The sequence below is a fragment of the Melopsittacus undulatus genome, chromosome 6 (genome assembly GCF_012275295.1).
Source record: "Melopsittacus undulatus isolate bMelUnd1 chromosome 6, bMelUnd1.mat.Z, whole genome shotgun sequence".
In the NCBI taxonomy this organism is placed as follows: Eukaryota; Metazoa; Chordata; class Aves; order Psittaciformes; family Psittaculidae; genus Melopsittacus; species Melopsittacus undulatus.
The window spans coordinates 40,401,868-40,416,175 of NC_047532.1; the positions used below are offsets into that span (position 1 = coordinate 40,401,868).

The 14,308-nt window shown below is 39.7% G+C and overlaps 1 protein-coding gene across 2 annotated transcripts in view; it reads right to left on the reverse strand.

Moving 5' to 3' along the window:
* Window positions 1-4,435: 4,435 nt before the first annotated feature.
* GOLIM4 (golgi integral membrane protein 4) overlaps window positions 4,436-14,308 on the reverse strand; it is a 31,767-nt gene continuing 21,894 nt past the window's right edge. For both annotated transcript variants that reach the window (XM_031047110.2, XM_005146869.3), the window contains 9 exons: window positions 13,954-14,121; window positions 12,803-13,135; window positions 11,382-11,620; window positions 9,904-9,983; window positions 9,327-9,439; window positions 8,013-8,180; window positions 7,403-7,471; window positions 6,674-6,754; window positions 4,436-6,310 (listed from right to left, as the gene is read on the reverse strand). In XM_031047110.2, the coding sequence (XP_030902970.2) occupies window positions 6,158-6,310; window positions 6,674-6,754; window positions 7,403-7,471; window positions 8,013-8,180; window positions 9,327-9,439; window positions 9,904-9,983; window positions 11,382-11,620; window positions 12,803-13,135; window positions 13,954-14,121 (1,404 nt within the window). In that variant the 3' untranslated portion in view covers window positions 4,436-6,157. The remainder of the gene's footprint in view (window positions 6,311-6,673; window positions 6,755-7,402; window positions 7,472-8,012; window positions 8,181-9,326; window positions 9,440-9,903; window positions 9,984-11,381; window positions 11,621-12,802; window positions 13,136-13,953; window positions 14,122-14,308) is intronic.

Sequence of the window (14,308 nt, forward strand, 5' to 3'; positions counted from 1 at the left end):
AGGTTTGCCTGGATGGGGGTTGTAGCAAGCACTGAGGTAAATTGCAAGTTTAATGATGTTTTCTGTAAGGACAAGCCCTAAGGGGAATGTCTGACAGTGTGGAACCACCATGCAGAGTAACCTGCTGAACTACTAATTACATTACAGTCAAAATCAATATGGAAAATCGAAGCAAGGCTAGAAGCTATGACACATTCTTTCCTCATACTTGCACTGAGTCACCTTGCTTTGTAAGAGAAACATCAAATAACTTGCACGATCTCCGGGTTTTTTCGTTTCTGGGCTAGCAGAGCTGGTTATGTTTCCTGGTAGGGTTTATGAACCTTTGCACAAAACCAACAATGTGAAACTGCTTTTTAAATAACTTTCCTATTACTTTTAAATTGCAGAAGGGAATCAGGTTGTTCAATATCCTAATTTTAAATAACCTTTCTCCAGAATAAATCTCAGTGTCTCTTTGGTAATAACATGGTTTGTGGCTTTGCACATTTATTGCTGTGAATTATAAAAATTCAATTACAGCATTATTTTCAACAAATTTATTTTAAACTCCATCAAAATATTGATCTTGAGATTGGAAACATCTCAACATTTTTCGCTACTGTACCACATCCCCCTATTTTACAAGCAAATTGATCTGGTAACATGGTCATCTGGCATAGCAGTGAAATAAGGAGTTGAACCATTTCTGTGTTTTCTAGAGCACTTGGAAGCCCATGTAGTGTAAGGGAGTGCAGTTGCCTCTTCTGTGCCACGTAACATTACTGCTTTTCAGTGAAAGAGGCCAGTAAGATGTAGATATTGGCAAAGGTCTAACTCAAGTTGTAGGAGAAAGCTCTGAGTTTCCAGCTACTGCCTGAGATCATCTACAGGAGGCTTTTGCCCAAGGTTCAGGTTCACCCCAAACTATTTCTGAATGTAATACTTATTTCTGTATACCTGTCTATTCGTTTTACATGCCTGTAGAATTTCAAGGTGACACAAATTGCTCCACAGACATGAGAGCAAATGAAATCTGTTGCCAAGTGGGTTTATGTCCTTGCTCCCTATGCCTTTTCTGGCACAGTAATCCTGGCTATGCCTCCAGTTGTTCTGCTTCTGCCCACCTCCTTCAGTCCCGTTCATATCACCTGGTTCCCAGCAGTGCTCCAGCATGATGGCTGGTGCTGAATTAAGCTTGTCCTTTGTGGCTGATAAAACATCTGTGATGTCCAGTACTTGCCATGAGGTCACTCTTAAGCTGTCAGAGGTGTAGCTGCTGCGGTGGGCATTTGCACATGTCAATTTCTAATACCTGTTGGTTATTCCTGTAGTGAAATAGAAAAGTCCTTTAATCTTTCTTTAATACCATTTTCCTGGCACAGGCCCTGACTTAAATACAGTCGTTTTCATTGGCACCACTATTGCTTTTAATAGGTCATTCTGAAGTGTACCGAGGTGTCTGGCTATATTCCACCTCCCATTTGTGCTCTGCTCCAGCTTTTAAATGAATACTTTGATTCCTTCTATGTCTTCTCAGACACTGATTTTAATTTTTGGCAGTACAGTATGAAACTACTAATAAAGCCAAATCCAGGTAGAATTTGTTTGTGTGTGAGGACACGGCTTAGTATGGTAAACCAGCTCAGCTTAATAGGAGCTATCGCATTTCTCACCTGTCACGATAAATGACCAGCACATTTGCTCCCTGTGATGTGAGAGGGCTGTTTGCCTTCAACGTGCAGTATCTCCTGTATGCAAACAGGTCAGGGCTTCTACAATCAGGAGTATCTTGCGTTGGCTGACCTGGGTTATTTGCCAAAATTATTACTTTAGAAAGGTACTTTGCAGCTCCTGCTAGGAAAAAATGAGCTAGTTTTTTCTAAAGGTCAGGGAGAAACTGCAGGTCTTGCAGTTCTCTCTGATACCAGTGGAATAATGGATCCCAAATAGCTTCTGAACTAATTTCATAATCTCATTTTTACACAATTTTGGCTATTTTGTTCTGAGGAACAGCTAACGATACCATTCCGTCATTGATTAGGTATGCTGCCTTTTCCAAAATGTCATCTAGGACTTTTTTATTCCCTTTACATAAGACAATGTATAAAATTCCCCATGAAGTTTAACCTTGCATTAAAGCTCACCTTTTTTATCTGCTTCAATTCGTAGCTGCAGCCTTAATTGCACCTCTTGGACAAATGCAAAATTTGGGAGAATCACTCTTTCAGGGGAGAAACTGTGCAAACTGATTAGTGATGAAACCCTACTCACAGGGAGATTCTGGCGTGCAGGAGGGCTCCACAGGCCCCGGCAGCTGTTCACTCTTTATAGAGTAAGATGACTTACTTCTAGTCATGTGTGCATCCCATCTACAGAAATGTGGTTTGCATCAGACCTTGACCAGGATTATGGAGGGGAGGTGGTGGTGCACATGGCTCACAATAGCCCTTGGCTGTTATCTGTCTCTTTGGCTGTGTCTCTCCCAAATCGGCCATCATGACCCCTTAGAAGTGATGGTGATAAGAAAATACAAGGGCATGTAGTGATAGGACAAGGGGGAATAGTTTTAAGCTGACAGAGGGTAGATTTAGATTAGAGATAAGGAAGAAGTTCTTCCCTGCAAGGGTGGTGAGGCACTGGAACAGATGTGGCTGTGGCTGCCCCATCCCTGTCAGTGTTCAAGGCCAGGTTGGATGGGGCTTTGAGCAACCTGGTCTAGTGGAAGGTGTCCCTGCCTGTGAAAAGGGGTTTGGAAATAGATGATGTTTAAGGTCTCTTCCAACATAAACCGTTCCATGAGTCTATGAAATGATAATTTTGCATTTGAACCAGCAAAGAACTCCTCCAAGAGCTATGGAAGAGAAAGGAAACCTGTTTGAAGGCTGATGACATGTCAAGTGTACTGAAGATAACTTTTTTTTCTTGCTCTGGATATGCAGTTTTGGTTTTCCCATTCCTTTTACCCTGCTAGTATTTTAAGTGTAACAATATAAATTATTTTCCCTACATGTAGCAGAATAAGAAGTTCTGTGCACAGAGTAAACATGTTTTATGTGCTCAACCTTGAGAAGCTGAGTGAAGGTCATTTTTATCAATGACTGCATTGCAGCTCCTTTGTCATGAAAACCTGTGGCAAAAGTGGATAAAATTTGTCAGAAACTAGTCTGTACTTCAATGACAAGTGTATCTTTGTGCTCATTCCTAATCGAAGAGATTTTCCTAATGTTCACTTTAAAGCAGAGCTATCTAACTCTCTTTTCAGTTTGGGTTAGAGCCACTCTTAACTTAGCCCACTGGTATTTAGTAGATTTAGCTGTTGCTCAAGTGGTTGCTGAGGCATGTTACAAAGATTACACATGGTTGTTGTCAACCACACCTGAAGCCTTACTCGGAAAGCTGATCTTCAGTCAACTAACTCTTTTCTGAAGTGAACAAGCCCTTGACTAAGGACAAAAACAGACTTTTGTTAGGACTTTCTTGTCCTAATCACATTAGATGTAGACTTGTTATGCTTGCTGTAGCAAATACAGCATCTGCTGTGAATACTGGCTCATACAGTACACAATAGAAGCCTTATTCTGCAGTTACTGATTTTTGAAATTAAATTCCTATTTCGGCAGTTGTTTGTCTCTCTGGACTCTTGCTGGAGCCACAAGTTACCCAAGCAGAGGCATACAGCCTGACAATAAACAAAAGGACATCATCAAAGCTGATTAATGAACATGCTGTGTGCCCAGGGATATTGGGCAGGACACATGAACACCTCAATGGCACCAGTAGCCAGTGAATTCCTGAAACAACTGCAGAAAAGGATGAGCTTATTTTGGTGTGAAGAACCTGTGCTGGTAGATAACTTTGTCCCTGTAGGTGACTTTGGAAGTGGCTTTTTCTGCACAGTAAATGTGGTAGAAGGCAGTCTGTTCCCCACATCTGCCCAGGCAAAACTGTACCCACAAATGTAAGTACCTGCAGTATAGAGCTCATTCCAAGTGCTGTGACAAGGCAGCTCTGTGGCATGTGCCCACACCTTCAGTGGCTGTCTCTTCCCTCTCCCAGGGAAGAAAAGCTGCCTTCCTGCTATCACTGAGCTCTACCCCAACAGCATGCATGGCTTCCCAGACCATGGAGGAAGCAGAAGGGAGCATAACTAGTCCTGTTAGGGAGAAAAGTGTGTGGAAATGGGCTTGGGCTCTCCTTCCTTCATCCCTCCACCTTTCTCACAGATCTGCTTGATGCAAAAGGCCAAGAAGCTTTACTGCTCTAGCTGAAGCAGGATTTCAATTGCAATGACTACTGAATGAATGCATCTATAGAAGGCAAAAGCTGCCGTTACTGTTGGTTCCAACCCTGCTCCTTCTTGCCAGAAATGCTGGTGCAGCTCCGTCCTGTTTCTCTGCTGGGCTTTGTTAACAAACTAAACCAAACCACCATGTATGAAAGATCAGTAACTACATTCTAGTTTATTGACTGTAGTCAAGTTTTATTATGTCTCAAATAATTAAATACTGCAAGCATGACATTAAAAATACAGGCCAATTTACCAAAATAATTGTATTCTGAAGATTATGTACATATTATACATTTTACAGTATCATGTAAACTTTTTTTATACATAAATTTGATTTATGGTAGCTTAAAACCCCAAAATACTTGCTGACAAAAATCTTCCCATGAAATGTAAGCACTGTGTCTGGGACACCTAGGAAAACTGCAAAGAATGGAAACCAATTATAAAATACAATATAATTCAGTTAGTAGAAAAATGAATTAAATTACATTCATATAAGAAGTTAAACTAAAACCATTGCTATGCATCATTATTAAACAAGGGAAAATCCTAGACCCTCTTCTTTTATATATTATCACACACTTTGATGGGAAGCTACAGTGTGCCTCATTTCCAGCAATGGGGCAGAGCCTGGGAGATACAGATTCCCATTCTCCTTTTAACATACATTAAATAACAAGGGTTTGTACCAATACAAACATTGTATCTACTTGTGCACTGTGATTATATTCATAGTAGCCTACCAAGGCACAGGTTTTGCATCATTTCCCCCACCTCTACGTTTCGGCATGTGGTACTAGAGATGTTCACTGTTCAAAAAGATTCCATGGTATTTGTCTCTCAGCTATTTTCACACTCAGGGATGCAGAAATCCCTCCAGCACAGACTTAAAAATAAATAAGTAAAAGGAGCTAAAAGCCTTAGTTCAACATCTTGCACCAATCACAGCAATTTGGTCAACACACCTTTACCTTCTCTCCAGTTTCCAGAAGGCATGTTACAGAGGTGATGCAATTACATTCCTCTGGTCAAATATTTTAATACATGAACTAGGAGAACAAAATTGTTCCTTCTGTAAATCTTCATTCATGTGACAGCTGTAGTGTTTTGATTTGGCATAATGGCTCTTCAAGTCTAAATTGGTTTCTAGTTCACATCTCAGCATACCACCACTTGCATTATCTGCTATGTAGTGCATGTAATTGCAGTACCTAGGTTTGCTCATTAAAATAAATGCATAATTTATCTGTATATAAACAGCTGCCAGAATTAACAGCTATTAACCTGGCTGTATTTTGAAGGTTTGTAGAACTTGCATACTTTGTAAGTGTTCTGCACTGGTTAGGCCTGGTTCTAAATGAGCTAGGCATGTGCTTATCTTCAAGGATTTGAAGAATCTCACGAGATTCTAATTAATGGAAGTACCCCAGAGCCCATACAAGCACCACAGATTGTGCCTTGGCTAGGAGGTGTCCCAGCCGTTAGTCACAGAAGTTGTGTCATGGAAGACAGGGAGAGCTGGAATGACTAATGGCAACTGGGTGTAGGCACTAGATATTCCCTCAGGTGTTGAATGTGTCTGAAATGAGACCAAATGTCTCAGGCTTGGACAAGGTGAAAGCGTATTCCAAAATGGCCTTTATAAAATGTGCCCAGAATTACAAGAATTAAACCTATATGATGGCTGTTTATGTACAGCTTTAAGAGAAAAGAAATCCTAATCTAGAGTATCAAAATACCATATTCATATAAATGTATGAGAGCATCTAATAGAAAAGTAAAAAGTGTAAAACAAACTTTTTTTGAAATTAAATATCCTAAAAACGTTGTTGGGTTTTAAAAACCAAAACAACAAAACCAGGACTTTGGAAGCTGAAAAAAGGGAGACTACATCTCCCCTCGTCTATGAGTTTTTGCTGCAACAGCTCTGCCTTCCTCCTCCTCCTCTTCCTCCTCATAATTTTCTTCATGAACTTCTTTCCGGTTGTTTTCTTGAATTTCTTGCTCTTGATCTGCCCCTCTGTTATTCTTTTCATCCGCCTGATTGGGGGTGGCAGGAACAAACACAAAGAACCCCAAACCACAGATTCAGTGCTACTGCCTTAATAGTTCTTTAAAATGTATTTTAGGGCAATGAGATGAAGTTAAGGAAAGGGAGAAATGACTGTCAGTGGAGTTGTCAGAACTGATAGACAGAAAGAGGAAAAATTTTCAAAGGCTTCCAGGCAGCAAGAACGGATGTGCAGGTGGAAGGATGAGCAAAAGGAAGTTGGGACAGCATGACATATTAAAGTCTATGATCTAAAGCAAGCTACAATGATTACTATATAATGTCACTGTGAGGTGATCACAGTTATGGTGTTTAGTCATGTCACAGAGTTTGGGGGTTTACAAAGTACTTACATTTTCGTCGTTTTCGCCATATGGCTCTTCGGCATTGTGTTCCAGTTCTCTTTTCTTCTCTTCAGTCAAATCTTCCTGAATCTACGAAGTACAGGAATAATCTGTGTATTTTTAATTTTCTTTAAAAGAAAACAGCAATTAAGTATGTACTGAAGACTGCAGGGTGGCTTATGCTAATGCATGCATAATGAGCATGCCATTAACCATACCAAGGAAAAAGTCCTTTCCTTTTCTCCTCCAGTTCAAGAAACAGTGCTGACAGCCTCCCTACCCACCCTATGAACAGTGGGGGCTTACATAACTTGGATTGCCTGGGAAGAGCACAGATAAATCAAACCCAGAGCTAAAGAGTAACTGGCCAAGGAAGTAGTTTGCCCAGAACAACAGTATGTGACTAGAGATGCAAATTTAATGAAGTTTCAGTGACCTTCAGAAAGGGCTTGAAGTTTTCAGCAATTTCACCTTGTGCTGTGAATGGCTTCATCTTATTAATTATTGCACAATTAATACCGTGTTGCATGGAAGACTAATGGATTGTAGTATATAAGCATGAGTAACACTAAATATGTCCAGAAGTGGTCAGCAAAGTAATGGCAAAGACTGCACAGGTTTCTTAGTCAGACAAAGCAATTTGGATTCATCTTCCAGTTATAAAAGATACCAGGGTTGAATGTTAATGGATATGTGCTCTGACCTGAATCCACATATACTTTATGTCTGTTTTCTTACCTCCTCTTCTCCCTCCTCCTGGTATTGCTCATCCACATTATCTTCCTGCTGGTCAGGATTTCCTGCCATCTGCAGAAAGATCATATAAAAATTGAGTTCTCTGTGCATGCCTATTAACTTTTAGAAGACTGAAGGTTAAAGCTTCCTGTTCTGGAAATAAAACTTTGTGTAAAGCTAAAGTAACAATAATAGTGTAAGAAGCTATAGCGCATTCATTAGCATTAATGATAGCACAGTTACATGATTTAGAACTGCCTTAAATTAAAAAGTAGACAGAAGAATGATTATAATAGAAATCACTTCACAGAATAAAGCAAGACTTTCCATATTAAGCAGGAAGACAACAAAATATTCATGCGACTAAAGACTAATGCCATAAAAATACAGATTATCTCTGCCAAGAGTTTACAGTATTAACACAGTTGAAATGTGCAGCGTTCACTGGAATGGCCATAGAAGAAAAGTGGCATCACTACTCACAGTCGATTGAGTGTGATGGCATGGAAGTAGTGTACAAAGGATTTGTGCAAAACCATGACAATTGTATGAATGAGTGTTCTCGCAGGGGCTTGTGTGAAGGTAAATACAGGGGTCCTTTCCCTTTACTGACCACCAGGTGCTCTTCCATTCCTGGATTTTCTTGTTTCTGACTGGTTTGCTTGTGCTCTTCATTTTCATTTGGTACATTTTCTTCTCTCTCTTGCTCAGCTTCTTCAAATTCATCTTCTCCCTGATTGTTGGGGTCATCAGCAGGATTCACATCTTCCATGGCTGCCTTCTGTAGTTTTCAGAAATTAATATTAAATATGTATTTTCACCTCACAGTCAAATTCTATTTCACATAAAAGCTATCTTAGCACATTAGAGCCAACTCCATGCCCACTGAAACCAGCTGGAATCTTCCTACAGGCATCAGGATTCACTAGATTAAGCTGTAGCCAATATAGAAGTGCCAGTTCCTGAAAGGTATCTCAGCACGTAACAGAGACAGAACTGCAGCATGGGTATGTGTCTGCTAAAAACCTAATTGAATCTGATTACTTATTTCACAGAGGCTGTTAAACTACTTTTGTTTACTGACTATATGACAACTGACAATGCCCGATAAGGGCAGGTAAAAGAAGATGAGTTGAAATACGCATGGCTCAAAAGAGCTGATGTGATCTTTCAGTATAAGCCTGCCCTACAATATTGACCTTGTCTGTAATAAAACAAGAGAAAGCAACACTTGTTTTTCATCACATGCTGCCTTCAGAAAACATGTATTTTTTTTTCTGCTTATCATTCAGTAAAAGTCGTTCTGATATCTTTATAGCTGACAAGTAAAAGATGCCTTAGAAATACTATACATTTTAATTTGCTGAGGAGGGTGGGGGGGGGATAAAGATGATATGCTTCATGTTCCACACCACCAAATAAGGTAGAACTTATGGGATGGTACAGGACTGCAATCTTCTGCATCCAGATCTCTGTACAGTTGGTACGACAGCTGTGCTCAGTGCTGAGGTACATCTTCTTGCAAGATCTCACACTTCTTCTGTACTGACTTCAGCTGGTTTCTGTGGCTATTGAGTTGGCTCTTACCTTGGCAACTAAGGATAGCATGAAAAACACCATCACCACTGACTGACCACTCCTTTTAAGCTTAGCTGTTCAAGTCCCAGCTAAGTTCCAGTTCTTTATTCCACGTACAGATCAAAAGCATGTAGAAAAAAAAGCAACTTGCTTCAAACAAGGAAGCACTTTTTTTTTTTTTTTTTATTTTTGCCCAAATCAGTAAGGACAACTTTAAATAGACCTTAGATGCCTTCCTACCAGATCTCCGCTTCATTTTATTTCTGTAATGCACAATTATGTTAAATGAGACTTCTGGGTTTTTACTCCAGTAATGACTGCAATCCATAGCATCTTAATTCATACTCACTGATTGATGAGCCTGCTGATTTTCTACTTGATGTTCTGGTTCTTGCTGTTCATTTGCATTATTTTGATCATCATCTTCACCTTCATCCTGGTGCTGGTTGTCACGTTCGTAAGCTGACAAATTTTTTATGTTATTATTGTATTACAGCAGTTTCTGGTTAGCCTTTCTAAAAGCCTCCTATATACCAACTTCCACATGTGCTTTTAGGAGCAGGTAGCTTTTACCTAAAAATTTTATCTAAACATGTAATGCTAACAGAATTGGTTTACTGCTAGTAGGAAACTTGGCACTAAAAGATTATATAATTTGAAGGGATCAAAGAAAATCATAGGCAGAGCCCATCCTAGTAGCTCAATCAAAAGGACACTTTTGCTTTCAGAAATATGGATATGATCTTTAGTAATTCCTGTACTTCACTCAGTCAGCTCAGCCAGTGTTATATGAGCTACTGGTTTTAAATTGCATTTTTGTATTTCACTTGAATCCAAATTGGACATGAAATGAGTATTAAAATCTTGCATGAAAGACAGTACACAGGGAACCTCTGAGTATGCTAGGGACATAAGTTTTATCTTACCTCCTTCCTCTTCCTGAATACCTTGCTCTTCTTCCCCCTGTACAATATCGTGGTCCACGTTATCATAATGAGCCTGTTGGCTGAGAAAATTCAACGCCAATACATCATTTCAGTTTCAAAATGTGTGTTTCTGCTTTAATCTTACTGGATCTCTGTCTTTCCCAACTCCTGCCAGAATGGGTACCAAGAAGACCCTATTGTGGCCTTTCAGTACTTAAAGGGGACTTATAAGAAAGATGGGCACAACTTTTTATCAGGGCCTGTTGTGCTATGACAAGGGTTAATGATTTTACACTAAGAGGGGCTATTCAGACCAGATATAAGGAAAAATTTTTTTTTATGACGAGGGTGGTGAAAACACTGGCACAGGTGGCCCAGACAGGTGGTAGATGCCCCATCCCTGGAAACATTCAGGGGCCATGCTTGACCGATCTAGTTGAAGATGCCCATGCTCCCTGCAGGGGACTGGACTAGATGAGCTTTAAAGGTCCCTTCTAACCCAAAGTATTCTGTAATTCTACAGATTGATGGGATCTGCCTTGTATTTGTAAAACTCCTAAGGTAGTATATTCCATAATTGAAGTATCAATACTATGAACTGGACCCCTCTTAGATAAAGGGTCTTAAAGACAGACTACACAATTAGTTACTCTGATGAATAAGCAGTTTTAGCTTTCATGTTGAAAGGGATTTACTTGTGTGAATTTTTGTGTTTACTTGCAGGACTGAATATTTTGACTATTAATTTAAAAAAGGGTTTCTCATACCAAAATCCTTTTAGAACACAGGTCACGTTAATGTTTCAGTATTTCAGCAAAGAAAATGGGCTTAACACTCAAAAAGACAAATAATTGTCACTAACAATTTTAAAATAAGCAGAAGCATAAGGAAGCATGACAGAGGGTGAAAGGCATGCAGAAGATATAATAAAATGGATATAACTGCAATCACAGTAACTTTAACACTAATAGGGTGTTGGTTTCTCCTGAAATCATGCTTCTGTCTTTACCCTGCAAATAGTACTAGTCACTCTTGTCCAGAAAGTCCTAGTGGAATTACTTTAAAATAGTGTCTCACAATTAAGAGGAACTTTAGCTTAGGTAAATGAATATCTCATATTGGAGCTCCTCAGTACTACAAGATCATAATTGCTGCTAAGTGGAAAATAATTACTAATTTAAAGCAAGCTTTAAGACAAGGGGCATTGTAAGCCAGAAACTCCCAACCTCTTCCAAGGATGTGCAGGGCAATATGCATTCCAGACTTCACAGGCTTCGAAGTGGAAGAAAGAAAACAGGAAGGAAAAACCGTAGAATAGCTGTCAGATTTATCCTTGGAAAGTAGATGAGGCGCACTGAACTTAATTTCTGGGTAGTCTAGGTTTATAGCATTCAACCACACTCTTTTTAAAGGTGGTATGGTGGATGCCATAAAACCTAGAGCACAGACCATGACAAACTCATGTAAAAGAATTTAACCTTAGATGGCTTTTATAGAGTTTCTCTCCTTGTTCTGCCTGTTTTTGCAGCTGAAGCTCTCTCTCTTGAAGCTGTTGATGCCGTAACAGCTGTCCTCGCAGTCTTTGCTGGTGTAGTGATTCCTGATATTCTCGTAGTTCACTGGCCTCCTCAGCTCTCTTGGCTGCAAGGTGTTGCTGCTCTAGTTGCTGTCCATAAGCTGGTTTATGTCTATTTGTTACAGCTTTCACTGATGTTACCTGCCAAAGACACATGTTAGTCATAGATTAATCATAATTTCACTGATCAGAAACAAGCATGCAGAAGCCTGTCAAGAGGGAAAAAAATAGGAAGACCCAACATGCAATGCGCAAAATTACATCAAAGTTATTTTAAGTTTTCTTGTCACTGCTTAAAGATTGATTATTTTTTTGAACATGAACTGGAAGTGCTGGGGTATTTGTGGAGGACATGGGGAAGGAAGAGGAGATGGTGGGCTGGGGGCAGCCAGGCTTTTCTTTGACATCGATAATAATAACTAACCCAATATATTGTCAGTAAATTTTGATGGCTGGCAATTAAGACAACAAATGGGGTTTCTCTGAGCCTTAAGTGAGGCACTGCACATTTTTTACAGTCAGCAGTAACTTTAACTCCAGTTTCACAGCTTAACTTGTTTTGAGTGTTCTAATCCACTGCACCTCTTCAACAACAGCTTCTCATCACACTGGAGTTGCAGTTATTCTGCTAGGTGAGCATTAACAAGGCCTAAGGTGAGATCAGTAAAATATATTTTCCACTGGAGATGCATCTGCAGTGTAAACCCAGGATCTGCTGGCTTTATTTAGAGCTGCATAAAGCAAGACTTGCTACTGCTGCGCACTGATTTCCCCTAGCTATTTTAGTCATGTTAATCTTGAAGTTAAAATTTCCTGTCAAACAACAACAAACATTTAGATGGAAAGGTATTTACAGAAGGTAGGCATATCTGACAAGGAAACAAGTTGCAATTTACCAAGATGCATCAAATTAGTAAGGCAGGACAGCTCTCTATCAAAGTGATGAAGTTAAGTCCCCTCATTAGCTATCTTCTTCTCCATCAACCTCAAATTTAAAGGAGACGGAATTCAACCTGACTGCTCCTTTTTTTTCCATCTGTTACTTTTTATCAGCAGAATTAATGTTCACTGAGCTGCATTTGGACAGCACTGCAGTATATGTGTGCTGAAGCTGAGCCTGAATCCTATGCATACAAGTGCTTTGAATCCCAAATTTTCTACAAATATGACAATTTTATCTAAAAACCAAGATGTGCTCTGAATCCCAAACTTTCTGTAAATATGACACTGATTTTACCTAGAAACAGGCAACTGCAATACAGGGCCAGCAATCATAAGAGATGCCTCCATTTAAACAGCAAGTCTAATCCAAGAGCTCCATACCTCTGAATGAACATGATCACCCAACATGTTAGTTTCCTCTTCTTTCCGTTCCTGTCTTTTCCATTCATGCTCTTCTGGAACCTGATCCTGTTCCTCCTCTAAGTGCTCTGGCTGACCTGCCTGCTCCATTTCTTCTTCTTCGAGTTCTTTTTTGCGTTCCTCTTCAACTTGATCAACATGTTGCTCATCACCCTCTCCAGCTTCTTGCTGCTCCTGAGTATTTAGTTCTTTGGCATGCTGGCCCTCATTAGGCCTTCTTTGCAGATGAAAAGGCTCAGCTCTGTCATCTTTTTCCTGGGTATTTATTTGTTCTCTCTCTTGTGGCTTCTCATTCTGTAAAACATACACAAGATTATGTGTGCATAGAATATGGATTTCATATTTTCATGAGAGCCAAGGACCAGATAGGAATGCCTTTATTCCAGACTGCAGTAGCAAACCTGTCTTCAGGATCGCCAAATGCCTGCTTTAGAAGAAGCTACCCATCCTGCCACATGCTATTCTCAGCTCTGCACAGCTACGCAAGGCGTTGCACAACTGCATCATAAAGTAGGTCAAGCCTCCTTTTATCTGGAGTGGAACAAAACCTCTTACAATTCTGTGTCTACAAGGGAAGCTTTGTATTTTTGTTTCCCGTAGGTTCTGCTGGCCAAGAACTCTTGTAAAACAAAACCGCAACTGATTTGGTAACTTTTAGACTTTACCCACAACTTTGCTGTTTATCTTTTTGAACAGTGGACAATGTGCCTGTTTTAAACATAATGACTTTAGGTGTGCCTATAATGACTGTAAGTGTGCCACTGAAACGTCAAAAAACTCACAAAGTCAATTTCTTCAGAACCTGTTAAAGCTCTTCTGTAACACGAGATAACTGAAGTCTTACAGACTGCTTAATCAAAAAATTTGTATTTTAGCAACTTAAAGCAGCTACATAAGCCAGTTTTAAGTGCATTTACAGCCATGTGAGAAAACATTGTGAATATATTTTTCTCTCATTCATTAAGATTAAGCTGTTCCTTAGTACTTTACTCAAGAACTGACTAATTCGTACAATTAAATATAAGTTTCTAATAGTCACTAAGCACATAGCTAGTATTTTGCTGAATAAGAACCCCTTCTTATAGGGTCAGTAGCCAGACGGTACTTCATACCTCCTTCTGCTCTTCAGTCGCAGCTTCACGGTGCCTTGGGAGGTCACTGCTGGGAGATGGCACTCGCACCTCTGGTTGATCATTTGGTTGTTCTAACTTCTCAGGCTGTCGGAAACTTGGTATTTTGTTGAGTGTATCCTTCAACTGTTTGTATTCCTCCACCTGGGACTAAAGTCAACACATTAGAAGGTGTCAAAATTAGTTTCTTAATAAAATATAGTCACCTTGGAATAAACTCGCTGGCAAGACACGTGGCAGAAAGACTCGATATTCACATGAGAGCAAATATGAGGGAGAAGAAGAGATGGGAGCTTTTAAAATTGGTCATTTCCACACACTAGATAACATTGATCAT